Source organism: Geotrypetes seraphini, chromosome 3, assembly GCF_902459505.1.
Source record: "Geotrypetes seraphini chromosome 3, aGeoSer1.1, whole genome shotgun sequence".
Taxonomy (NCBI): Eukaryota; Metazoa; Chordata; class Amphibia; order Gymnophiona; family Dermophiidae; genus Geotrypetes; species Geotrypetes seraphini.
This window is the reverse complement of record NC_047086.1, coordinates 115,725,950-115,753,150: the sequence shown is the minus strand read 5'-3', so window position 1 is coordinate 115,753,150 and position 27,201 is coordinate 115,725,950. Positions and strand designations below refer to the sequence as shown.

At 38.7% G+C, this 27,201-nt stretch overlaps 1 protein-coding gene across 3 annotated transcripts in view; it reads right to left on the bottom strand.

Annotated features, from left to right (window-relative positions):
* The window catches only part of SUPT3H (SPT3 homolog, SAGA and STAGA complex component), an 827,513-nt gene that overhangs the window by 4,613 nt on the left and 795,699 nt on the right, over positions 1 to 27,201 (bottom strand). The window contains exon 12 of one of the 3 annotated variants that reach the window (XM_033937114.1): positions 13,213 to 13,278. The exons of 1 other annotated variant lie outside the window; for it this stretch is intronic. In XM_033937114.1, coding sequence (XP_033793005.1) covers positions 13,213 to 13,278 — 66 coding nt within the window. Of the gene's footprint in view, positions 1 to 13,212; positions 13,279 to 19,605; positions 19,666 to 27,201 lie in introns of those variants that run through there. One more of the 3 variants, XM_033937115.1, reaches the window with a different exon arrangement.

Genomic DNA, 27,201 nt, shown 5'->3' with positions numbered 1-27,201 from the left:
AAAAGTTTTTTTTTATTTTAAAAAGACACAAAGGCACTTATTTATCTTTGTAAAATAACATCTTTAGTGCCTACTTGTCCTTTTTAATCAAGTGCCCTGTGCCAAGTACAAGGCTATTTTCACACATATTGGCAAGCATTTCTATTCAGAGTATTGACTAAGTGTATAGTGATGCTAAATATACCATACCTATTTCAAGGCCAATGCCAGCATTTAAATTAATGCAATTGTTGCTGCCCAAATTCCCCCCGCATGATCACTTGCTATGTTTTACCTTATAGAAAATTAATGGCAGTGTTGGGTCAATAAAGACAAGTCCCTGTTCATTGAGGTTTTGTGCTTTTTTTGTTGTATTATTAAAACTTTCCACTTATTTCTGACCAGATTACAGTTGATAAGATTCTGCTATTACTGAAACTGACCTGTTGTTTGTGTAAGTGTGGAGTGCTGCTGGCCATGCTTCATGAATGCCTCCGTCACATTTGCAAGATTGAGCCCTTGTGAGTGATTGATGCGACTCCCATGCCCCTAATCTTGATGGTCTGTATGAAAGATTATGAAGCCATGCTAGCATTGTAGGGATTGTAAATTACAAGACAAATGTGTATGACAACTATCTTGATGATCTTGTAGCTTCATGGAAAAGACAGATATGAGTAAAACATAAAGATTAAGGATTATATAGATGAAGAGCATTTGGACATAAATTGACTTTTGAAAGTCATCCATTCCTCATGACCCTCATGTTAAGCAACTGGTAGTTTATCTGATTGCAATAAGTCTTTATCTTGTATGTGCAAATGAGGTTTGTGTAGACAGAAATGGAAGCACTTATTGTTACCTTCTTTTTCCTACAATTCACTATCTGATGGCCTAAGCATGCCCTTTTCAGTTGGAGACCAGCTTCAACAGAGCAACTGTGTGCCTGAAAAGGATTAAGAGACTTGTGCATTGAGAAAAGAGGAGGCTAATATGCTGTATAGCTTGGAGCAAAGAGGGCACAACATGCTCTCACTCCATTTAATCTTATTCAGTCTCCTGTATACTCGTGTTCTGAATAACAAAAATTTTTATCCATCACTTCCTTGAATAGTTATTTGTATCAATTTCCTGCCTCCAAATGAGTGAACTTCTATTACGGTAATAATTTCTGTTCCTAACTAGAATGCATCATGCATTTTCTATTACCACCTAGAATTTCCTAAGACTGTAACATAGTGATGGATTTTTGACTTTTTTTTTAAAACTTGATGGATGCTGATGAGAAATTGTTTTAAACCTCAAATAATCATTTCATTAAAAGATGCACACCTCCTACATTCCAAAAAGAGCCTAAAGAGTTTGTGTGTTCAGTCTACCCAATTAACTCTACTAGGTACATAAATAACATTCATACAAGAATAATTTTAGCATGTTGGAATTAAATATTTTTCCAAGTTTACACCCACAGTGTCAACACTGAATACGGATATACTATTCAAAGCCACTGTACAGTTTATATTGAACTAAATGAACCTCAAGCTAAAGCTGGAGTTACATTAAACATAAAAGGTTGTTAGATTCCATTTGGGTGGTCCCACCTTATTTTGGAATGGTTTTCTGACTACAAGGCAGATTGGCGTAGGGTTAGCTGAATTCACCTGGGAAATGTCAAGTTGAAAAGGTCTCCAACACATCAGATTATTTCATCTACTATTGAAAATGTTATTTCTGAAGAAATTATGGGAGCTTTCAGCTCCATTTTCTTAGAAAATCTAAACTTGTAACAACCTATCATAATATTATTTTCTTTCACATGTCAAGATATTACAAATTATTTGCCCAAAAAAACAAATGAAAATGCCACTCTGAAATATATTACTAACAATCTGATGTGGAAATGAACTCCGGATCTACTCTATATGGTGGGCTAGTTAAACACAAAAATGCTCAATGATGACTTGGTCTGCATAAGTATGATGTGAAAGAGATGGTCAATGAGCTAATTATCATTTTAGCACATTGAAACATTGTTTAAAAAAGCAGGGGTAGGCAAACTATGGCTCACAGGTCATATCTGGCCTCTCTAAACATTTTGTTCAGATAATGAGCTCCACTGCTTTCTGCCGCATCTCGAGTTACTGATTGGGGACCCTTGAAACAGCACTTGGTGCGAAACATGTCAGGTCTACCTCTCCCGGGTCAAACTAGTTCAAAAAGACAAGTGGCTTTAAAGCAACATTTAAATATATGAACTCGCAAAAAGAATGTGCATTTAGATAATGTGGGTTTCAAAAACAGTTTAAAATTGAAATTAAAATTGAAACTAAACCAATATTATAGTAAACTTGAAGGGCCAGTGACGATGCTACACGCAATTCTTCCCTCTATACAAAATTGTTAGAGCAGTGGAGTGGTGGCGCTGAGGCATGAAAATATATGGGTATAGAAGCTGACAGCAGCCATTCGAAGTGCGGAGCCGGATCAGGCAGGCACGCAAAAAGCACGCGCCTGCCTCGTGCACTGCTCTGCCACTGCTGGAAGAGTGCAGGGGCAGTGATCAGGAGGAAGCCGTCCAGTGAGGCAGGAGCGTGCTGGACTGCTGGGATGAAAAAAAAGGTATCGTGTGTGTGTGTGCTGGGGGGCTGGCTGGCTTCCACTACACATGCCTACCATTAGATGTGCTCACTAGTAGACATGCCCTGTACCCTGTCCTGGTCTACCACTAGACTACCAGAGAGGGGGGAGGGGGGGCAGAGTACAGGGCACACCCATTTGGTTCAGAACTTTTTTTTTTTTCTTGGTTTTTCCTCCTCTATAGGTGGGTGCGTCTTATGGTCAGGTGTGTCTTATAGAGTGAAAAATATGGTATATCATTTTTTAAAGACTGGCTAATAAAAGAATGCACAGTTACATAAACATTGCTAACAGTGGTGTAAAGTATGTTTGTTTGTGACATGCCTATTGCCTCCAGCACCCAGTAGGTCCATGCTTTTATCAATGCCCCCTATTCTGCCCCATTCCCTGCACTCTCTCGCACCTGACTGAAAATATCATCCTCCTTTTCCTCTCAGGCTCAGCCTCAGTACTCATCCTCTCCCCAGGCCTGGCTGCAGTATTCTGGTACGCCCGCTTCCCTGCTTACCTCATGCCTGACTCCAGCATTCTCTTTAACTCAACCAAGGTCTGACCCTAAAACTGTCCTTCCCACCTCCCCAGTTCCAAAACATGCATTAAATATGTGTATCTTCATAATTGTGTTTATTTTAGCAACTGATAGAACATATTTCCAGAAAATTTGAAAAAAAGAAAGAAGCCTATTTTATGTTAGAAACAAAAGAACTGTTTTGGAGTTGGTAATAGCATATGTATTTGATATCTCATCTGACCAATTAGTTGCAATCAGTGTCACAAGGCTGGTAACCCAGGAGGGCAGGTTTCAGGATGACTGATGACATTGCTAAGGCACTGTGACAACTGATAAAGAAAAGCCAAATGAGTAAGGAATAGATATACAAGTAATTACCTTACAAGTCTTCATTTAACTTTCTCCACATTGCATCTGAGACCATTTTCCAAACAGCCAAATCCACTATACATGCCAAAATGCTTAAATGTACTTTATTTTGTAGTTCTAAACTGATATTACACTTTTTTTCCATAAAGAAAGGTTTCATATTAGTTTAAAATTGAAATACGAGACATTTTAGATCAGAGTTTCCTTATTTGACCTGCGGATTCCACAGTCAGGCGTGTTTCTAGGATTCTAGAGTGTGACATAGAATGCCATGCCCTGAGTGGCTTTACTATTAGGCTCTGATGTACACACAATATCAAATACTGTATTTCAATGCGTATTACAAATTTAAAAAAGGGGACAAACAATAAAAGTTTATTACAAAATAAAATATATGCATACAAATTTATTACCAATACAAAAGGAAAGGGGGGGATGAACTACAACCATTAAAGAAAGAGGAAAAACATTTATGGGTAACACATCAGGAGAGGAAAAGAGAAGGAGGACGAAAGAAGGGAGGAGGATTTGAGTTCAGTGCATGGAGTATACAGTACATCTTCAGTTTCAGGGCTGAACTAGACCCTTCTACAGTAGAGTAGAGTATAGTGGTTAGAGCTGGAGAATGACATGAGGACAAATTTGTCCCTAACCCCACAGGAATTCAATTTCCCTGTCCCATCCCTGTGAGTTTTGTCGCTGTCTCTGTCCCATTCTTAGAAGCTTTGCCTTAACCGCACAAGCCTCAAACCCTAATGATTTTAAAGTGTTTGGTGTTGTGCAGATGAGAACATAGCTTGCAGGAATGGGGCAGGGACAGGAAAATATCTTGCAGGGATGGGAAAATGAGTTCCCACGGGGACGGTGAAAATTTGTCCCCGTGTCATTCTCTAGTTAGAACTACAGCCTCAGCACCTTGAGGTTGTGGGTATAAACCCCGCACTGCTACCTGTGACCCTGGGCAAGTCACTTAATCTCCCACTGCCCCAGGTACATTAGATTGAATTATGAATCCACCGGGACAGATGTATGTATGTAAACCACTTTCAGTGTGGTTGTATAACTACAAAAAGGCAGTATACAAATCCCAAACCCATTCCCTTTCTAGGACACCAACAATGAATATTCATGTTTTCAATTTTCATACATTGAGTTTCCATTTGTTTCCATTCATCACAAATATTCTGAACCACATTGGCTGTGTGCATCCTGAGAACAGATTTGAGAAGTCTTGTCTTAATCCACATTGGAATACTGTGATTTAAAAAGATAAATGTCACTTATACTTTAGAGTCAGCTATAGATTTTAGGATTTTGATGTGATTCAGACGTTCAAATACTTGAACGGTATTAACGTAGAACAATATCTTTTCCAGAGAGCATAATTTGAAGTTGAAGGGTGGTAGACTGAAGAATAATGTTAGGAAATTCTTTACGGAGAGGGTGGTTGATGCATGGAATATGCTCCCGAGGGAGGTGGTGGAGAAGAAAACGGTGACAGAGTTCAAATAAGCTTGGGATGAACACAGAGAATCTTTAATCAGAAAATAATGAGTATATAATGAAGGAATTAAGGCCAGTACTTGGCAGACTTGCACAGTCTGGCCCTGATACTACAAAGTGCGTCCCGATTTTAGGCAGCTGTAGGCATCCTACAGCTGTCTAATCAGCCAATCGGGATGCACGTTTTTTAAAAAAATGCTCCCCAGGCAGGCCGCCTATATTGAAGGCGCCTCCGGGAGCCTAGGGAAGCCCGCAAGACGCCTAAGCTCGCCTAAGGGCCTTAGGCGGGCCTTATGCGAACTTAGGCGGCCTACGCGTCTCCCTAGTAGAGGAAGAGATGCTTACAATGTAGGCCAATAAAATACATTGTAAATAGACGTGGCCGCTATACTTATCGCGGCAAGGGATCTCTCTGCCGCTATAAGTATAGCGGCCGCGGCCGCCTGTCTGATTGCCGGCAGGAGGGTGCCCAAACCCTTCTGCCGAAAGATGCCCCCCCCAACACTACCAATTGCCGGCAGGAGCGTGCCCAAATCCTCCTGCCGAAAGATGCCTCTCCCCCCCGACACTACCGATCACCGGCAGGACGGTGCCCAAACCCTCCTGCCGGAAGACGCCCTTCCCTCCCCCCCCCCCCGACACTACCGATCACTGGCAGGAGGGTGGCTAATCCCTCCTGCCGGAAGATGCACCCCCTCCTGCGCTACCAGACCCCAAACCTCTCCCCCACCAAACTAACCTTTACTTGTTGGCCAGATGGGTCTTGCCCATCCAGCCGGCAGGCCCGCCTCGTCAAAATGAGGTGGGCCCGCCCCTTCCCGGCCCATCACGCGAAGCATAAGGCCTGATTGGCCCAGGCTCTAGAAGCCTGGACCAATCAGGCCTTAGGCATAGCGGGTCCGCCCATCCCCACTAAGCCTAAGGCCTGATTGGCCCAGGTGCCCTAATGCTGCATGAGGAACACCTATTCTATTATAGCATCTGGATATCCAAATCCCATTACAGAATACTGGCATAAATTTATGCCAGCTGAATGGTAGGCACAAATGGGCAGGCTTAAGTACAACATGCGTAACTTATAGTTACGCACATACTGTAAGTGGGAAACACATCTATTTCCATGAATACCACCTATGCACTTAACATCATATACACAGTTATAGAACTGCTTTTATAATAATTACCCTACTGATATCAAAGCTGATATTAAAAAAATAGCTAGGATGCCTAATTTCAGCTGAACTCAGAAACTTACTGTACATTTTCAGCAAAAAATACATCTAAATTAGGTTTGTAATTTATTTGCTTAGATTTAGGATCAAAAGTTAAGTATTTAAAGGGCAATTCTATAATCCAGGTGCCTACATTTAAGCACTTCTTGTGTGTGGGAAGATTAAGTACGTATCTTGATAATCTCCTTTCTAGTAGATAGAACATCATTCTTGAACCTCTGGGTTATGCATCTCTGATTGCGAGATCATTTACATTTTTCTGCTCTGTCTCCCCTCTCTCTGGGCTCTCCTGTAATTCCTCAGTTTGTATCATTCCTAGAGAAGAAAACATAACAGAGAGGGGTACATGGACTCTCCCCAAGAAACAAGTCTGTTCTGCTCATAGTACAATGTTTAATACGAAATAATCATAAACCCTATATAACAAGGTAGAATGAACAAGCCACCTACCTGGGTGCAACCTGCACTGAAAGTCTTGGAGTTCTGAAAAATACCCCATCGTCTCTTCATAAAAAGGAAGTGGTCTCTCTGCTAGACAGAGGAAAGAAACAAGATATCCGGCAATACGGATGTGTCTGAGACATAAAGCAAGCTAATGTGCATCTGTCAGGACGGGCTTCAAGAATGATGTGCCTATTTACTAGAAAGATTAGCAAGGAAAGTACCTAATCTTCCCTTCTAATACAATAGAGTGGGACAGATGAGCCTGCTGAAAGTACTTAATATCCAAATATGGTATCCAATTTGGCCACAACATCCACCCTATAAAACTTTGTAAAGTATGGATGAGGACCATGTGGCCAATCTACAAGTTTCTTCAGGGGAAACTGCTCCAGGCTCCACCCAGGAGGATTCTACACTCCTAGTGGAATGTGCCTTTAAGGATACTGGAGGCTGCTTTCTGCTTCCAATATAAGTCAAATAAATGGCCATAGAAATCCATTTAGAGATGATCACTTTCAAAACCGGTCTGCCCTGGTGGTTACTACCTGCCAACACAAAGAGATGATCTGACAGTCAAAACTCATTCATCACTTCCAGGAAATGAAGCAACACCCTGCGAACATCCAGCACCTTCAGAACTTTGTCATTCTTCTTGGACCCTGAGGGCGTGAAGGCAGACAACCATACTTTTTGGTTGACGTGACATAAATATCCAATGACGTCCCAGCTCCCTTAGTGGAACATACCAATTGGGAACCAATTGCATAGTCAAACCATCACCTGCTAAACTTCTTCCTCAAGTTACCCAAGACTAGCATATGAGCAACCAAAGAAACACTAGGGATATCAAAATGTGGCAAAATACCAGCAGAGAAATTCTGGAATGCACTCACGACTCAGCTGCAACCAGTGGACGCAGATACTGACACAACCATCGACTCCTGGCAAAACCTCACTATATCCATTCCTAGAACACATTGCCCCTCTCAGAACAATACAAATAAAACCAGGATTTTCAGTTTCAATAGAAAATGAATTACATTGCTCTTTTTCACCATAAGAAATAAAACGGTGAATCTGAATATTGGATTCAACAGAGGTATGTAAAATATATGAATTGGATGTCACTGGAAGCTCTATCACTGGCATAAACTGAAAAAAAAGAAATCCCAACTGAATGGTTCACAAGTTTTGTTGGGGGAAGTGGAGGAGGTACACAGTCACAATAATCTCATGAGGCTAGTAACTTATAAGAAGCTAGGCTACTTTTTCCCTTCAGTAGAGGCTTTCAGGAATACTTTTTAAGGTATAAGCTATGGCTAAGTTTGAATACTGAGACAAAATGATACTAAAACATGTTCTGGGAAGCAGAACTGGCTTTAATCTACATCCTAGCGCATATACAAAATCTGGGATATAAAATCTGCTAACATGAGCATTATACAAGGTTCTCATAACCCTTTGTTTTGCTGTACTCTTTGGGATATATGAGATCATCACTTCAAAGTTACAGAATAACAACCCCTTTTTTAAAGATAGAATGCTACTTCATTGCTGTCCCTAGGACTGTGTGTGGGCAACTGATTTAATTACAACGAATAAGGATGAATGACTGACTGAAATTCAGAAATCAAAGAAAGGCCACTGGCTGAACTTCATTAGCAAGCATAAATAAAATATGCACATCTTGTTTGTGACTTGCCATGCAATGTTTATTTCCCCTTTTGATAGTTTTACTGTATTCTCTGATATTTGAAAAATATAAAGAGGACCATATGGCTTTGACTGTCTACTGCATTATGGGACTGCATGTAAACCCCCTTTTCATCAATAATTGTTCTCTTGGTTTCCACCCCTTAAGGTTAAATATATGATACATCTCTGAGATATTCATAACAAAAATTATGAATTTATTTAAGAACAAGGGAAGGCACCCTATCTCTTCAACAGGAGACATTCTTAGATAAGATACTGGTTGCCCAAATGGAAGAAAAAAATAATAATCAGGATGTAGCATTAACTTGCATTCCAAGTATCTTGGAATGCATGAAATGCAAAGATTCTCTTAACTTGAAATATGCTACACTTCCAAATTCTTCATCCTTCTATTTCATTTGGGTGATTTTTGCTTTGAAATCTCAAAGGCATCCATAAAAACCAGACATGTCATGCTTTTGACAGATTCATTGCTTCATCAACATAAACCAGTCTCCATTGAAAAAATAAATCTACATGATTAAAAGTTAACTTTTCAAATTTCCCTAGTCTTCTAAGAGAAACCTAACACAGTGAAGGCTTAGATTATTTGTGGTTTTTTTTTAAATTTATAAATCACTTGCATTGATGCTATACGCTGAACTTCATTAGTAAACATAGTTTTTGCAAATTAACTAATTTATATCAAAATTTAGCAAATAAACATGGATTGCCCTGAGGTAAATAGAAAAGTCCAGGGCAAACATTTTTTTCTGTAATCGTAATGGCTGCTGCTGCATTCAGTTTACTTTGCTGACAATACTGACTTCTTTTATCAGCCCCAGCCTCTTTTACAAACCGGAAATGAGGGAATATAATTTTCTAAGGTGACTGAATTATGATTGTTTATGAAAGAGCTACAGTTGACATCTTTAGGACCAGTCCTTTAGTTCTCTAGTCTCAAGCTTGTGCCAATTAAACCATTTTCTTTTTATCAGCGTTAATGTCTCCTGATGGGTTAATTTTATATATACCTTGATAATAATGAACCTTATTCCTAACCTAAGGTATGTAGAGGAGTATGATTGCAATCTCTGAAATGTATTGCTAATGCTTGCAGTAGTACTTGAATTGTGCTAAATAGAGCTTCCTTCTGGAGTTAAGATGTCACATGTATGGGCAACTTATCCAGGTGTGGTTGCAAATTCCATTTAATCGGGCCAATGGCACCCAAAACAATACAAAAGTTTTATGCCGCATTTTCTAGGTCTCTGACTGCATTTATTTGGGGTACTTGAGGATCTTTTCTTTCCCCACACATTTCACCGATTAATCGGTCAGCACCAACACCTCTATTATCAATGCAGGTCTTTGTGCTTTTTTTCATTCACCATTATGTCTAGTTGTTGGTTGGAAGGGAAAATCACAAGCAATCATAACTTCTTCATTTTCTATAATTTTCTATGGGTCGTGATCCCAGTGTTTGTCTGGTACAGCTATGTCATAATGTGGAAAAGTTTCCAACAGATGAAATGTGCCACTTTATTATGTCTTCCTGTATAGAAATTTCCTGCCATCAGATCTTAAAAGCTAGTTACAAGATGAGAAACCATTCCAGCTATATAAAGGTAACACTGTAAACTTTTTGTGCCCCTAAAATGCTGTTTTATGCATAAGGCCTCTTATAAAATAAGGTCATGCCTAAAATACACATGAGGCAAGCTGGCATGCATTTGTTGAGTAAACGTGCTCCAAGGAGGAGTTTGAGTGGAGAATAGGCTCAGTCATTTTATATATACACACACACACACACACACATATATATATATATATATATATATATATATATATATATATATATATAGTCATACGAAAAAATTAGAACACCCCAAGAAATTTTTTTTTTTCTCTGGAAAAGAAAGTGATGTAATTGCAGGTAAACAACAAATATTTTCCTTGATTTACACTTGAAACAAAAGAAATCCACAAAAAATGTGTATTCTAACTGAGGAATAAATTAGTACAAGTGGCTCAAATCACACACAGATGTATCACATCAGGTGCCCATGATTAGAACATCGTTATTCAGCATTTTGAAGGAGGTTTGCCCTACTTAAACCTCAGACATTTAGTTTGGTGTGCTCATGACTGCTGCGTGAGAGTGAATACCATGGTGAGATCAAAAGAGCTGTCTGAGGCCTTCAGAAAGAAGATTGTACAAGCACTGGATAAGTGCTTTTTGATTTATTATTGCTGATCTTTTGACATACAGTCGTGCATAAGTTATTTGCACGTTCTTTTGACCAGCAAATAAAGAGGTTTTTAGACCAATGAAAGAGAACCTGATCCTGCTTAAGCCATTTTTGAATCCTTATTCTATATTGGTGCAGGAAGCCGAGGACTTTTCCTCTCAAATTGTGCTTGATTCTATTTGTGTATTGGAGACCTATTTTTTGTTTGTGCCTAACCTCAGTGTATCACTATTTGTCTGAGTATATGCATGTGTTATTTGCTCTATAATTATAGTTAGGCAGCTTCTTATATATGTATCAGGGATACTTTCTTGACAGATCAAAATAGGTCTTATTTTAACATAGAAACAGAGACAAATGAAGGCAGATAAAGGCCATATGGGCCCATCCAGACTGCCATTCGATGCCGTCCATTAAATCTTTCTCTCCCTTTGAGATCCTATATACTTGTTCCAAGCTTTCTTGAATTCAAACACAGTTTTTTGTCTTCACCACCTCCACCAGGAGGCTGTTCCACAAATTCACCACTCTTTCCATGAAGTACTATCCTCTTTCACCTTCATCCTATGACCCCCTCATATTAGGGAGGTCAACTGAAAGAAACATGCCTCCTGTGCATTTATGCCACGTAGGTATTTAAACATCTCTCTCATATCTGCCCTCTTCTGTCTGTCTTCCAAACTATACATATTGAAATGTTTATATCTGTCCCCATATACTTAATGAGGAAAACCACTGGGCATTTTAGTATCCTTCCTCTGGACTGACTTCATCCTTTTTATATCTTTTTTAAGGTGCAGTCTCCAGAATTGAACACAATATTCTAAATGAGGTCTCACCAGAGTCTTACACAGGGTCTTTATCATTTCCTTTTTACTAATGGCTATTCCTCTACCTATGCACTCAAGTATCCTTTCTAGCTTTTGTCATCACCTTTTCTACCTGTTTAACCATTTTAAAATCATTGCATACAATAACACCTAAGTCCCACTCCTTTTTGATGCATAAAATTTTTTTTATCCCCTAATCTATATTGTACCCTTAGGTTTATCCAACCCAAATGCATGACTCTGCATTTTTTAGCATCAAGTCTTAGCTGCCATATTCTGGACCATTTTTCAAGCTTTGTTAGATCCTTCCGCATGTTATCTATACGTTCAGAGGTGTCTACCCCTATTGCAGATTTTAGTATCATCCACAAAGAGGCAAACCTTACCAGAAGTTCAGCAAAACATGTATTTCGTACAAAAATGTTAAAAGAACAGGCCCAAGAAACAAAACTTGTGGCAAACCACTGATAATATTCAAAGGCCATCAGTTTGCTGCGAGATTACTTGGAAATATACTACAAGTATTTCTACTACGTACTGCCATTAATTATATCTATAGTGCCACTAGATGGGGATTCTTTTTTCGCTGTTTTCCCATATCATGATTTTATGAGCTCTAGTTGTAACAGTCTAATCTAATCTGTAAATCTATGCACATGCTTTCTTCTCACATGATATTTCTGTTGTCTGTAAAACTGGAGGTATAGTTTAGATGGTTTTACTGTATGTTTTTAATAAAGCTTCTAATCCAAAAAATAACTCAAGCAAAGTTAGTATAAGTGCCAGCCCTGCATGACATGTAACAATACCCAGTTGAATTCTGGCTTTAAAATACCTTCTCTAAGCCAGACTCTTGGTGCAATTTGCAACTATACTGCCATAGCTGCACACATTATGCTTTTGATTAAATCACTCAAATCATGCCACTATATTCAGCAAAACCCTTTATTTAGTGATTAGTAAGCTACCGTATACAAGTGATGAAGTAAAGGGGATGTACAATTCAGAATATCGGGCAAAGCAGTGCCCTACATAAATATATTTTTGTTGTATAGTAGATATATTTTATATAATATGGGATGCTTTTAGAGAAATTCAAAGGTAGTTTTGAGCACTAAATATAGTTTAACATGCAAAAAAATTGGTTCTTTGAAAACTTATCACATTCCTAGGGATGGAATTTGGGTAGACAATGCACTCAGGTACAAACTTTTGTGTGCAACTTTCCATGGACTATTTGAAAACTGATGTAAAGTCTGTGAGTAAAATTTACCCACAGACTTACCACATCTGTGCTTTGTTTGAAAGTAGTCCTCTATACTCTTCTCTGTGCAGGCTTTTCAGACAGATCTCATGGGGAAATCTGCACATAGGATCCTGGCAGCAGGAAAATATCCTGAGTAAAAGCTTCTAGTCACACACTCTCTTGCCTGTTCTGGACCTTTATGTTCACACAAGCACCAATGGCACTCCCTTTGCTAGGAGATTACCCCTTATTTTCTTTTGTCCCTAAGTTAGTTCTCAGTGGCCCACCTTCCTCAAGACCCAAGGCTTCCTATTTATAAGCTCCTAGTCTGCTTTGTTGAGATACAGAAAATAGGCACAAGACTCTTCCATCCAAATCTGAGGCCTTATATTGAGTGGTTCTCAATCTTGTCCTTGGAGCATACCCAGCCAGTCAGGTTTTCAGGATATCTACAATAAAGATGCATGAGATAGATTTGCAGGCACTGTATAAAAAGCTATCTCGTATCGCTTACTTAATTTGTATTTTGCTTAAGGAATCCCCTCCATGGGTATACTGGATCTCCCCCGTTAATGGTGGTCTAAGAAAGAAAATACAGATAAGCTTTCAATTATAATTTCCTATGCATTATGTATTATTTCTGTTTTTCTTTAACAAATGTATTACTTGTATAATGATTATAAACTTGATAAATAAAGGGAAAAAAAAAGCTGTCTCGTGCATATTCATTGTTGATATCCTAAAAACCTGACTGGCTAGAAGCGCTTTGAGGACTTGGAGAACTATTGCCTTGTATAATCTAGGATGTGCTCTGTTCCTCTTCTGGGCACATCTCAGTTGAGTACCTAGGCTTTTATCCTTAGGCTGTTTCTAGTGTACTTTTGTCCCTGAAATGACATGAAAGAGAAAATTCACCTTCAGCTGCAAGTGCTTCAATGACAGGTCACATACTGTATATATACGGTACTTGTAATCACCTAAGTAACATGATGGCTGAGACATGAATATTTTTAAAGTGTATTAAAACACCTAATGAGGTTTAGTAAATAGGTCCTAATGTATTTATGAAAAATACTGTTTAAATATGGTCAGTTTCAATTATTGTGCTTAAAGTAAGAATTTTCATATTAAATAACAATCTAACAAGGTGAACATTTGCAGATTAGGGAAAGGGATTGGGAGTGTATACTGCCTTTTTGTAGCTATACAACCACACTCAAAGCAGTTTATATACAGGTACTTCAAGCATTTTCTGTATCTGTCCCAATGGGCTCACAATCTATCTAATGTACCTGGGACAGTGGAAGATTAAGTGACTTGCCCAGAGTCACAGGGAACAATGTGGGGTTTGAACCCATAAACTCAGGGTACTCTAGCTGTAGCTCTAACCACTGCACCACACTATTTGGTCCATCCAATCTACTCAGTTGTCCCTGCATACATTATTCTAGTTCTATCCATTATCACTCTTTCATATACTGCGAAAAAAAAAAAAAAAAAAAATCCCACCAGAATGACTAGTGGTATAAATCTCTAAGTGGGGTAGGAAAAGCCTCAGGATCGGAGCACACCACCTTTCAAGGTGAAAATTAAATAAGTTCCTGCTCTAATCACCGGCATAAAAACCTCCCCCTCCCAAAACCACAAAACTTTATGGTAAACTATATACAATTTCAAAACTACAATATTAAATTTAGACTCTTTCTGATTCACTCCTCTCCTTTATTTTCATTTAGTAGCAACTCCTTCAAAACCACAGTCATATCAAGATATTGACAATGCAAGGCAATACAAAAAATGCACTTATCCTATTGAAGAAGATCTTGATAGCACATTTTACTCTACAAATCCAAGTTTTTCAAAACTTTATAGCCACTTCCTGTCATCCCCTCATAAGAACATAAGAACCGCCATCTCCGAATCAGACCTTCAGTCCATCAAGTCTGGCGATCCGCACACGTGGAGGCCCAGCCAGGTATACACCTGGCGTAATTTTAGTCACCCATATCCCTCTATGCCTCTCGTAAGAAGATGTGCATCTAGTTTACTTTTGAATCCTAGGACGGTGGATTCTGCAATAACCTCCTCTGGGAGAGCTTCCAGGTGTCCACCACTCGTTGCATAAAGCAGAACTTCCTGATATTTGTCCTGGATTTGTCCCCCCTTAGCTTCAGTCCATGTCCCCTTGTCCGTGTCACATTGGACATTGTAAATAATTTTTTTTCCTGCTCTATTTTGTCGATTCCTTTCAGTATTTTGAAAGTCTCTATCATATCCCCTCGCAGTCTCCTCTTCTCAAGGGAGAACAATCCCAGTCTCTTAAGTCGTTCCTCGTATTCCAAGTTCTCCATACCTTTTATTAGCTTCGTTGCTTATCTCTGCACCCTCTCCAGCAGTTTTATATCCTTCTTTAGGTTGGGAGACCAATGTTGGACACAGTATTCCAAGTGTGGTCTGACCATTGCTCTATAAAGCAGCATTATAACTTTCTCCGATCTACTCGTGATTCCTTTCTTTATCATGCCTAACATTCTATTTGCTTTCTTTGCTGTTGCCGCGCATTGTGCTGACGGTTTCAGGGTCCTATCTATCAGTAAACCCAGGTCCATTTCTTGTTCACTCTTACCCAGAGTTGCACCTGACATTTTATACTCGTGTTCCTTGTTCTTTCTGCCTAAGAACATAAGAGGTGCCTTACTGTACATGTGTCAAACACAAGGCCCACGAGATGAATCTGGCCTGCCTGGCCATTTTATGTGCCCAAGGTAAATGTGCCACAGCACAAGGCCGGCATTAGGGGGGGAGCAAATAGGGCAGCTGCCCTGGGACCCGAGGCTCTGGGGCTCCCTAGTGGGTTGGCCTGTCCATCCCCTTCTATCCGTGCCAGTCTGACGTCTTCCTCTAATAGACACATCTATTTTTGTTACAGGGGGCTGCCGTCCCTATCATTGAATCTCAAATGCTACTTGCGGCCTCTCTCTGTGCTTTCCTTTTGCTGCGGTTCATCCAGACGGAAACCTGAAGTTGCATCATTGTGGACTGACAGCGGCAGATGGAAAGCACAGAAAGGGGCTGCATGCGGTGGCTGAGAATTGCTGCCGAGGCTGGTGGTCCCCTGCAACAAAAATGGATGTGTCTGCAAGACTCAAGGTGAGGATGACGTCGAATTGACGCAGATAGAAAGGGGAGGAAATGCAAGGCCAGGAAGCCCCCTGGACAAGCTTCTTAAATAGAATGGGGGAGGCTGGGGTGGGAGAGAGGGGGAAGGGGAAGAACTTATGACAATGGAAACAGAAGAGAGAGAGAGAAAGATAATGGTCAATGGTGCAGATCAGGGATGGAAGGGGAGGAGGGGAGAGAGAGATATGATAGATTGCGAGGAGAGAAATAGCAGACTACGGGAAGGGGGAAGGGAAGGAGAGAAATGGACCATGGAAAGGGGTAGAGAAGGCAAGAAGGTGAGAGAAATATGCCAGACTGCGGGAAGGAGAAGAGAGTGATACCAGATCAGGGGAAGGGGAGACGAAAGGAGAGAAATGTCAGACCACAAGAAGGGGGAGGGAAGGAGGAGAGAGAGACCACAGTAGGAGGAAGGAGGGAAAGGAAGGAAGGGACAGAGATGCCAAACTGTGGGAAGGAGAGAAAAAATATGCCAGACCATAGGAAGGAGGAAACAGAGATGTCAGAACACAGGAGGAGGAGAGAGAGGGAGGAGATGTTGCACAGGGATGAAAGGGAAAAGAGATGGAAGATATGCTATTTAGGATTGATGGGAAAAGGGGAAAAGGTTAGGGAGGAGATGGTACACATGTATGGAGAAGAGGGGAAGATATAGAAAAAATAGATTGCGAAGGAAGCAGAAAAATGGAAGAATGTTAAAGGTTAATGCCAAAGATGGATGTAGGGCAGAACATGAAGGAGAGAAAACCAGCAAATGGATAAGAAGGTCTTGAAAACAGAGTTAAGAGCATAGGCAAAAGGAAGTGCAGCTATACTGGGAAAAGATGATTAAAAAATAAAATCACCAGACAACAAAGGCAGGAAAATGATTTTATTTTCAATCTAATGATTGAAATATGTTAGTTTTGAAAATTTACATCTACTATCTATATTTTGCACTGTTCAGGAAAGAAATTCCTTTGTTTCTATTTCTCTGGTGTTGTACTGCATGCGCTAGACGTGGTGCATTTAGATTTAGATTTTAGCAAAGCCTTTGACAGTGTTCCACACCGACGTCTAATAAATAAACTGAGTGCCCTCGGGATGGGCCCCAAAGTGACAGACTGAGTTAGGAACTGGTTAAGTGCAAGATAACAGAGGTAGTGGTCAATGGAGTTTGATACCCCTGCACTACTGGGTCAGATCTTGTGTCCATGTAGTCCATTATCCTACATTACAAGTACCTGGCAGAGTCCAAACATATGTGTGTTTATTCCTGTTAAGACAGCTTTGTGCTTAAAAAGCAATACACTTTTCCACAGAAAAAAAACAGGGTATGTATTGGGAAATATCAAATAAATAATGTGTGCAGCAATCCTTTGTACTGTTATACTATCACTCGTGGTCTCCAAAAACAGTACTTCACACATGTTTACTTATAGCTTTTTACTTATTCATTGGTCAGAAGTGCCAGTATTAGCCAATTGATTTGAGTGGCTAAATACTATATGGCACTAGCCTCCTCATCAGACCGTTGTCTTTTATATAATGTGCTTTAGTGCTTCAATACTTCAGTAAATAAATAATTAATCTTTCAACTTATCTTTTTTTTCTTTCTTTTTCTGAGTTTTCCCTTTGTCAGTAATTATCGGGAAGAGACCTGTCATTCTGACATGTTTCGCCCAAAGGCTGTATCAAGAAAAAAGTCCCCCCTTCTACTTTAGCTCCACACCATCCCGATCACTGGCAATTTTGTGACAAAGATAAAAATCAAATATCAAAGCACTGGTATGCCTTCAGTTACCAAACAATTTTACTGTATAGGCCCTTCTGCATCCTGATAAAGATGTCATCTAGAATCAAAAATTATGGAGGTTTTTAACTAATTTTATTTTTGGTATCCCTGCCCGATAACCATTCTGTAAATCTTTTATTGTGACTATCCTCTACAAAAGAAATTTTAAAGTAGAAGACACAGTTCCACACACTGGGCCTCCTATATCTTTTCTTGTTAAAAGTAGATGTATGAGGGCAGTTTTATCTTGCCTCAGCACTCATAATAGTATATCCATTCTGCTTCTCTGTAAAAGGAACCTTTCAGTCATAGTGAGAGGAAAGGAATGCAATATATCAGTCTATACCACTGGAAGAAGGAATAAGAGAGAAAAAGAGCAAAATACATATACTATTTCTATCAATGTGTACAAATAGTTTTGGTCTTAATATAGAAGAAAAAAATATTTATTCAAGAAACTCCTCCTCAGGTGTTAAAATCCATACTACTTCTAGTAGGGTTTGGTTTGGCAAGTGTTGCAAAAGAGGGAACGCTAAATTGAGCATGTCTATAAACAAATATCTATATTTTAAATAAGGCTGACATATTAAATACATTACAATATTTCAAATATCACTTAGCCCACATTATTTTTTTTAATTGGTCTCCTTTGATGATATGTCTAGATCTACTTAATCGTCTGGGTTATCATTATTATTTAATATATACAGTATGGGGCTCATAATCGAAAGAAAAAAATGTCCAAAAACTGGCCTAAGTCGGCACTTGGACGATCATCTGTCAAAAACTTCCAAGTGGCGATAATAAAGCTGGATTTTGGAGGTGTCTTAAGCCATCTTGGGGGTGGGTTAGGGGCCCATGGAGAGGACGACCCATGCCCATAAGCCCCTGTAATCACTGCACTGAGATTTAAACTTGTGTACTCCCCTATATACCCCCCAAAACCCTTTTGTACTGGCATATAAGTGGCTCTTGCAGCCATAAGGGCTATTGGGGTGGTAGATGAGTGGGTCTAGGGGATTCTGGAGGTGATTTGGAGGGCTCACCATGACCTATAAGGGAGCTGTAGTGAGATGATGACATGACACCCTTTTTGTGAAGTTCACAGCAGTGCCCTGTAAGGTACTCCACTATTTAGGTGCTGTATCTGGGTGTTCAGTCCATCACTTTGTAGACCCCTCCCACGCCCAAAGGTGCTTGTTCTAAAAGTTTTTAACTTGGACGAAAATGTGGTATAAAGATGGACGATTTAGTGACTTGAACGATCAGATCAGCAGGATGTATACTTAGACGATTTTCGAAACAAAAAAAAATTTGGACGTATTTTTCGAAAATGTGTCCTAAGCTGTTTTTTACTTTGGACGACTTGCGACTTAGATGAAAACAGACTTAGACGATTATGCCCCTCCACTTGTATGTTATTGTTATTGAGTTGGTAGAAAATCCATCCATTTAACTGCAGGATCCACTACAATTATCTTTTCCAGTGCTGCAAATATTGATTGAATTATATCACCTTCCTTTTCCGAGATACAATTATTATATAACTGGACGCCTATACATTGATACTCAGAGGGCACACAGTTGGTGCCTTTTTTTTTTTTTTTTTTTTTAAAGGACATCTTTTATTTGGTATTTCAAGTCATAAAAAATAAGTAACATAAATTTTCAGCTCTTTCAAATATAGCAAATCAATACTATCTTTAATACCTTTAATAACTTCAGGCCCTCAGCGACACCACTCAAAATTCTCTCATAACGGTTTAGCTTCACGTGCCTTATCGTCATAGGTCCAAGCTTTAGGCAAATCTTTAGCCTTTATCTACAATTGCGCTTCCCGTTCTCTTTAATAAATAATTTTCTAGCTACCATATTTAAATAGTTTGAAATATTTCAATGATATTGCTTGCTTAAAATAAGCAAAACTAACTTATCTTCAATGCTGCTTTAATCTACAGTCTGAGGAGGTTAGATCCGACATGTTTCGCTCTGTAGCTTTTCCGAGGATCCTCCCTAAAGATAGAAAAAGACTTTGCTAGTTATGTTACATTTAAAACAATAACTTTCCTCCAACATAATTCCCTCCATACATACCAGAGCCGTCAATGCCATCTAAGCTCACTCATTTAACCGAGATAAGATGGCAGTGGCATTTTTTTACTTCCTCAGGCCGTAGACTAAAGTAGCATTGAAGATAAGTCAGTTTTGCTTATTTTAAGCAAGCAATATCATTGAAATATTTCTAACCATTTAAGTAGTCCTTTCACTAAGGTGCAGTAGCCGATTTAGCGTGCACTGCATGCGAATGCGTCTGTAGGATATAATGGATGCAGAACCACGTGTTAGCATTTAGCGCGCATTAATATGTACTACGTGCTAAAATGGCTAGCGCACCTTAGTAAAAGGACCCCTAAAAGTGGTAAGAAGAAAATTATTTATTAAAAAGAATGGGAAGTGCAATTGTAGATAAGGGCTAAAGATATGCCTAATGCTTGGACCTATGACGATAATTTTCATTTTTAAAATATTTTTATTGGATTTTAACACAATAAATGTATAAATAATATAAATCAAGGATATTTTACAGTTAAAGGTATCACTTACAATCACAAATAAATCAAAAACAAGGATATTATACAGTTACAATGTTCCTTACAATCAAATCATAGATGCAACGAGGACTAAGGCATCTATGTTGTCAGTCCAAAGTTCATATAAAGTCATTTATTCATAGACAGTTATAAAAACTCCATATAGACCAGCTATCAGATCAGATTTTAATTACAAAAACCTACTAAGTTTATTTATTTATATAATATATTGTTCATAATAAAACCAGTTGGAAAATATTAGATTAAAAAGAAATTTTTTTTATTGGTGACCAAATTTTATTAGATTTGAAGCTTTTGTTAATAAGGGAGTTGGCTTTGCACTCATATTTATGAATCATCATAATTGTGACCCACCAAAAAGACACATTTAACTGCTGAGCTGACTTCCAATGAGAAAGAATCATTTGTATAGTAACAGCTATTAATATAGCAAATAATTTGGACTGCCATTTATTGAAATCATCAGACAAAGCAAGAGATTGGAAGAGAACAATGCTAAAAGTTAACTGAAAAGAAATTGGTAACACAGAACAAATATTTTTCCAAACTGATCCCCAGAATGGCTGAATAATTGGGCAATCATAGATCATATGTTTTAGGTCACCTAAATTAACCATACAATGCCAAAATTTGTTAGAGTCTGTTAAATTAGCTCTATGTAATTTATTGGGGGTCCAATATGCTTTATTAAATAGAAAATATAGTGATTGCATTAACTTGTAGACAGTGTGGGGTGCTGTGAAAACTTGAAAAAATGAAACCAGTGCCCTTCAGAGCCAGACTAGGTGGATTTAGAATTCCATATACGTTTCATACACTTATTTTGGGATAAAGATGACGAGATAAAAAACTTGTAATACATCGAGGTCGTATGACCCTGAGTAGCACCTATTTGACAAAATTCCAAAAACTTATAAACTAAAGGAGTTTTAGACTTTAAAAGCCATTCCAATTTTTTAAAACAATGATGTAATTGAAAACATCTGTAAAATTTGGTAGAAGAAAGGCCAAATTTAGATTGCAGTTGTTGAAAGGTCAGTAGAGATTTATTTTCTATAAGTTGAATAATATACCAAATATCTTTTTCCATCCATGAAGACCAGTGTAAAGGTTCCCCTCCAACAACGATATTTGAATTATGCCAAATAGGAGCAGAAAGAGTTTTTACAGCGTGATAACTCAGGGGAAGCTTTTTCAAATGTTTGTATAGCGTGGTTAGTAAATACAATAGTATCATAAGCTGATAAACGTTACTCAGGAAGGGAATACACCTCCGTAGGATTGGTGAAGCTAAGTGTGTTCAAAAGTATACCATGAAGGTAAGGTTACTAAGGGCTGAGGACGATCAACCATCCTTAGAGTGCCATATCTTAAGAACATCGCCAAGTGATATTTATAGAAATCTGGAAAACCGTCATTTATTTTTGGTAGTTTTAATGTAGAAGGGTAATATGTGGAGGTTTATTTTGCCAAATAAATTTGGACAAAATAGATTCCAAATCTTTATAAAAGGACCATTCTGGGAAGCATCCCCAAAACATAGTTAATTATAGGGGTTATAGTCATTTTCACCGCTTCTATTCTGCCTCACCAAGATAAATGATATGGAGATCACCTAGAGGTCAAAATTATACTTTTTGATTGGAGAGATTTCAGATTTAAAGACAAAAGAATATATCTATGTTTATGGAATAAAATGCCCAAAATATTTTAGTTGATCAGGAGATCATTTTATATTAGCAGGGCCTAAATCAGTTAAAAATGTAAAATCATTTAATGACATTGCTTCTGACTTGTCCCAATTGATGCGATAATCAGAAAATTTAGAAAACTCAGCCACAACCCGGAGTAGTACAGAACTGAGTCAGACGGTTCAGTAAGGAAAATAAGCAGGTCTTCAGCATATGCTAATAATTTAAATTGATTATACCTACAAAATATTCCTTTAACTAAAGATGAACTTTTTATAGTAATAAGAAGAGGTTCAAGCGCGATGTTAAATAAAAGAGGGGACAATGGGCAACCCTGCCTAGCACTCTGGTTAACATCACTTCTTCAGAGATGGTATCACTGATTTTTGAATCTAGAAAAGGGAGAAGTATACAGAACCTGAATCCAGCGTACAAAATCAGTCCTGCACCAAAACCACAGCAAAGAATCACACAAATGAGGCCATGCCACCATATCAAAAGCTTTTTCAACAACCAGTGAAATGGCAATGGCAGGGTTTTTGCTAGATTGCGCTAAATCAATAAGGTCATGAAAGGTACAAGCATTGTCACCAATATATCTACATTTCATGGTCTGGATGTATTATGACAGGTAAAAATGATTCAAGCCTGGATGTTAGAACTTTAGCAAGGATTATGCAGTCTGCATTAAGAAGGGAAATGGGTCTGCAATTTTCAACTTTAGTATCATCCCTACCCGACTTTGGTATGACCACTACTAAAGCTTCAGTAAAGCGACCCTGATCTATGGGGTTTTGCCATAAGTAATTAAAGAGAGATGTTAATTTTGGAGCAAGAGCTACATTAAAAGTTTTTTTTTTAAATTCAGCAGAAAAGCCATCAATCCCCGGGAGTCTTTTGAGAGGAAAGAGACTTAGGGCTCCTTTTACAAAGGCGTGCTAGCTTTTTAACGCATGCACCGGATTAGCGCGTGCTCTAGCGCACGCTAGCTGAAAATCCACCGCCTGCTCAAAAGGAGGTGGTAGCGGCTAGCGCGTGGGGCAATTTAGCGCGCGCTATTCCGCACGTTAAGGCCCTAGCGCACCTTTGTAAAAGGAGCCCTTAATAGCTGCCAGAACTTCAGTTTCAGAAATAGGAGAACCCAACGAAGCTTCTTGTGATTCCGTTAGGGATGGGTGAGGTAAGTTTTTTAAAAACAATTCACAAACTGCTTGGGAATCCTCTAATGAGGAAGCAAATAATTTTTTGTAGAATTTTACAAATTCTTTTGCAATATCGCCATCACTTGTAACACTTAACCCACTCTCAGAAAAAATGGACGCAATTCTAGATCTTTCTTTTTTGTTAGCAAGAAATTGTGCTAACGATCTACCCGCTTTATTAGCATTCATGTATTGGCCAGATTTATTAATCAACATCAAGTTTCAAGTTTATTTAAATTTCTTATACCGCCCAATCAACCTTCTAGGCTGTGTACAAATTCATAAAAACATAAAACATACTTTAGCTAAAATACAAGTTTAAGCTGACATTGCATCACCAAACAGTAACAATAACTTTCGAAGACTTTTAAAAACAAAGACAAACAGGAACAAAAGGTAAAAAGGCAAGAACTACAATAGTCAAAGTAAAAGAGTACAATTAAGGAAAAAAAAACAATAAGAGGGGCTGCTATAATAATGTTGAGCTCAATAAAGTTGAACTCAATTGCCCTTAAAAGGACAGTTAGGTCTCGAAGGCATCAAGAAAGAGAAATGTCTTTAGCTTCGTCTTAAAATTATTAAGTATTGATTCTTCACATACGTAATTTGGGATACTATTCCAGAGAGAAGGGGCGGTAACAGAGAAGATAGTAGACCTCAATGTATTTATATATTTCAGTGATGAAATAGAGAAAAGGTTATTGGTTGTCGATCTTAGAGTCTTAGAAGAATTATAAGGGGTAAGAAGATTATTAACAAATTTAGGGTGATTGTTTTGTCTGGTCTTAAATGTTAACAGAAGAATTTTGTAAGTGATTCTGTGTCCAACTGGAAACCAGTGGGTTTCTTGTAAAACATGGTCAGATTTCTTTGCATTGAATATAATCTTTACAGCGGTATTCTGTATTATCTGGAGTCTTCTTATTTCTTTTTTTAGTTATGCCTTTATAAAGGGCATTACAATGCACAGAATCACGAGAGAATGAATCAAGATATTCAAAGACGCAGCATCTAATAGTTTGGATAATGACCTGATCATACGTAGCCAATAAAAGCAATGTTGGACCACTGTACTGATATGAAGATGATAATTAAATTTACTATCAAAAGTGACTCCAAGTAATTTGAGTGAAGGTACGATTTTAATAGATTGAGACTTGAATTTAAGAGGGGTCTGCATAGAAAGTCCTGCCTTGTTAGGAAAAATCATTACTTTGAACTTTTCAATGTTCAAAGAGAGCATATGCAGGTCCAACCAGGAGTTAATCTTTTCCAGTTTTTGGTTTATGAACTTTATTTCTGATTATTTAGATCTATCAGGTGAATTAGTTGGACATCATCTGCATAAGCAAACATTGTGAATCCGATAGATTGCCCTAATGTTAAAAGGGGGTCCAGAAAAATATTGAAAAATAGGGGAGATAAGATGGAACCCTGGGGGGATACCATAATCAGACGATATTGAGTTAAATACTACCTTGGAGGAACGATCTGCAAAAAAAGATGAAAACCAGTCCAAGACCTGGTCTTTGATTCCGATTTCACATAGACGAGACAGAAAAAGCTTATGATCTATCGTGCCTTCTTACTAGCCAATGAATTATACTCATACTTTAACTTGATAATTTGTTGAAGAGTAGTGGTATTTTTATTTTTGATATGGTCTTGTTCTAGCAGAGCCATTTTAGACTCTAGTTTAGCTAAAGTATTATTTTCAGACTTTTTTTCGAGGCAGAATAACTATCGTATTTTCACCCATATACCGCGCGCCCGTGTAAAATGCACACACGGGTATAGTGCGCGGGGAACAGAAATTTATGTAAAAAATTTTTACTATAGCGCGCACACGCGTATGCCGCGCATGCCGCCACGACTCTCCGTTCGCCGCCCCGACTCTCCTCTCACCGCCCCGACACTACGTTCGCCACCCCGACTCTCCTCTCGCCGCCCCGACTCTCCGTTCGCCCGCCCCGACTCTCCGTTCGCCCGCCCCGACTCTCCTTTCCAAAGGACCGCTCGCACCCCAACCCGAAGGATGTCAGAGAAAGGTCGGGACCGCCGGAAGAGGAAGCAGCACAGCGCAGGGCTCAGAGAAGGGGCAGGACCGCTGACAGAGGAATCAGCTGGGCTCACTGGCATCCGGAAACAACGGTAGGCAGCTTCTCCATGCGGGAGGGGGGGGGGGAGGCTGTGGGGGTGCGAGCGGTCCTTCGGGTGGGGGTGTGAGTGGTCCTTCGGGGTGGGGGTGTGAGCGGTCCTTCGGGGAGATGAATCGGACGTTGGGGGGGGAACTATGTAAAAAAAATTTGTACAACGCGCTCACGCGTATAACGCCCATGGTTATGCACGGTTTGTAAAATTGTGTATAACGCGCGCGTTATATGCGTGAAAATACGGTAATAATTTCTCCCTGTAAACAGGCTTTGAAAGCTTCCCAAATAGTATTAGGTGATATATCATCAGACTCATTATTTTGAAAAAATTCCGCTATAAAATTATTTATTCTTTCAATGAATTGTGAGTCCAAAAGATAGGAAGCATTAAATCTCCATATTTTCTGCTTCGATGGAGAAGCTAACCAAAAGTCCATGGTAATTAGTGCATGATCTGATATCAATATTGGAGAAATGTTTACATTTAGAGTATTAGGAACTAGCGATTTGGATACAAGAAAATAATCAATTCTGGAATACGATTGGTGGCATGCGGAGTAAAAAATGAAGTCCCTACTTGTAGGATTAAAAATTCTCCAGGGATCAGAAAGACCCATGTCCAAGATAATAGATTGTAATTCAGACCACATTTTGGATGGATGCATGACAGAAGTAGACTGCCTGTCCAAAACTAAGGGCTCCTTTTACGAAGCCGCATTAGCGGCTTTAGCGTGTGCGACTTTTCATCATGTGCTAACCTCTGCGCTGACCGAAAAACTACCGCCTGCTCAAGAGGAGGCAGTAGCGGCTAGCGCAGCCGGCGGTTTAACCACTAGCGTGGCTTTGTAAAAGGAGCCCTAACTCTAAGGGAAGATTGAAATCACCCTCAATAATCAAATTATTTATTAAAAAGAACGGGAAGTGCAATTGTAGATAAGGGCTAAAGATATGCCTAAAGCTTGGGCCTATGACGATAAGTCACATGAAGTTAAACCACTATGAGAGAATTTTGAGTGGTGCCACTGAGGTCCTGAAGTTATTAAAGGTATTAAAGATAGTATTGATTTGCTATATTTGAAAGAGTTGAAGATTTATGTTACTTATTTTTATGACTTGAAATACCAAATAAAAATTGTTCTGGATAATATATAATTTCAAGTAAAAGAGAAGGAATTACAATTAATCAATTGTTGGACTTTTTTAAATAAAGGAACATAGGTGAAATTTTTTCTTTATGAACTACTAATCGAACTGCAAAAATAGCTGGTGTAAATATATCTGCCTAAGCTCCTGTGATACTCAAGAAATTAACAATATTCTGTAAGTTACATGATATAGTCATGTATAGCCCGTTCTCCACCCTGACTCTATGCATATGACTACCTGTAAATAACTTGCTATGTCAGATGAGCATGCATTTACAGAATGCTTCAGCTAATATATATCAGCTCAGCTAGTGCCACACTCTGTTTATAGTTAAATATTTTCATTTCATTTAAATATTTTTTATTGTTTCAAAAATTTAACAGTGCAATGTATAGGTTAATAACAGACAATAAAGCATAAAAGCACATACAATTTACAAGTATTTATGCACAATCAATTTATACCACCCTCCCTTCCGATAAATAATCATTATAAATAACGCTACCGCAGCTTAGCAAAAGGAGCCCTTAGACAATGGTTATTTAGCCCTCGCGGACTCCCTCAATTTGGCCGCAGATTTTGATTTTGTCTATCATTGACTGTTGGTAGACAGATTGATCTCCATAGATATTACTTCCACAGCTTTAAATTGGTTCAAGTCTTACCTTAAAGACAGAACTTACTCGGTTATTTATTTACATTTTTTATATACCACTTCTATTTAAAGCGGTTTACATTCAGGTAC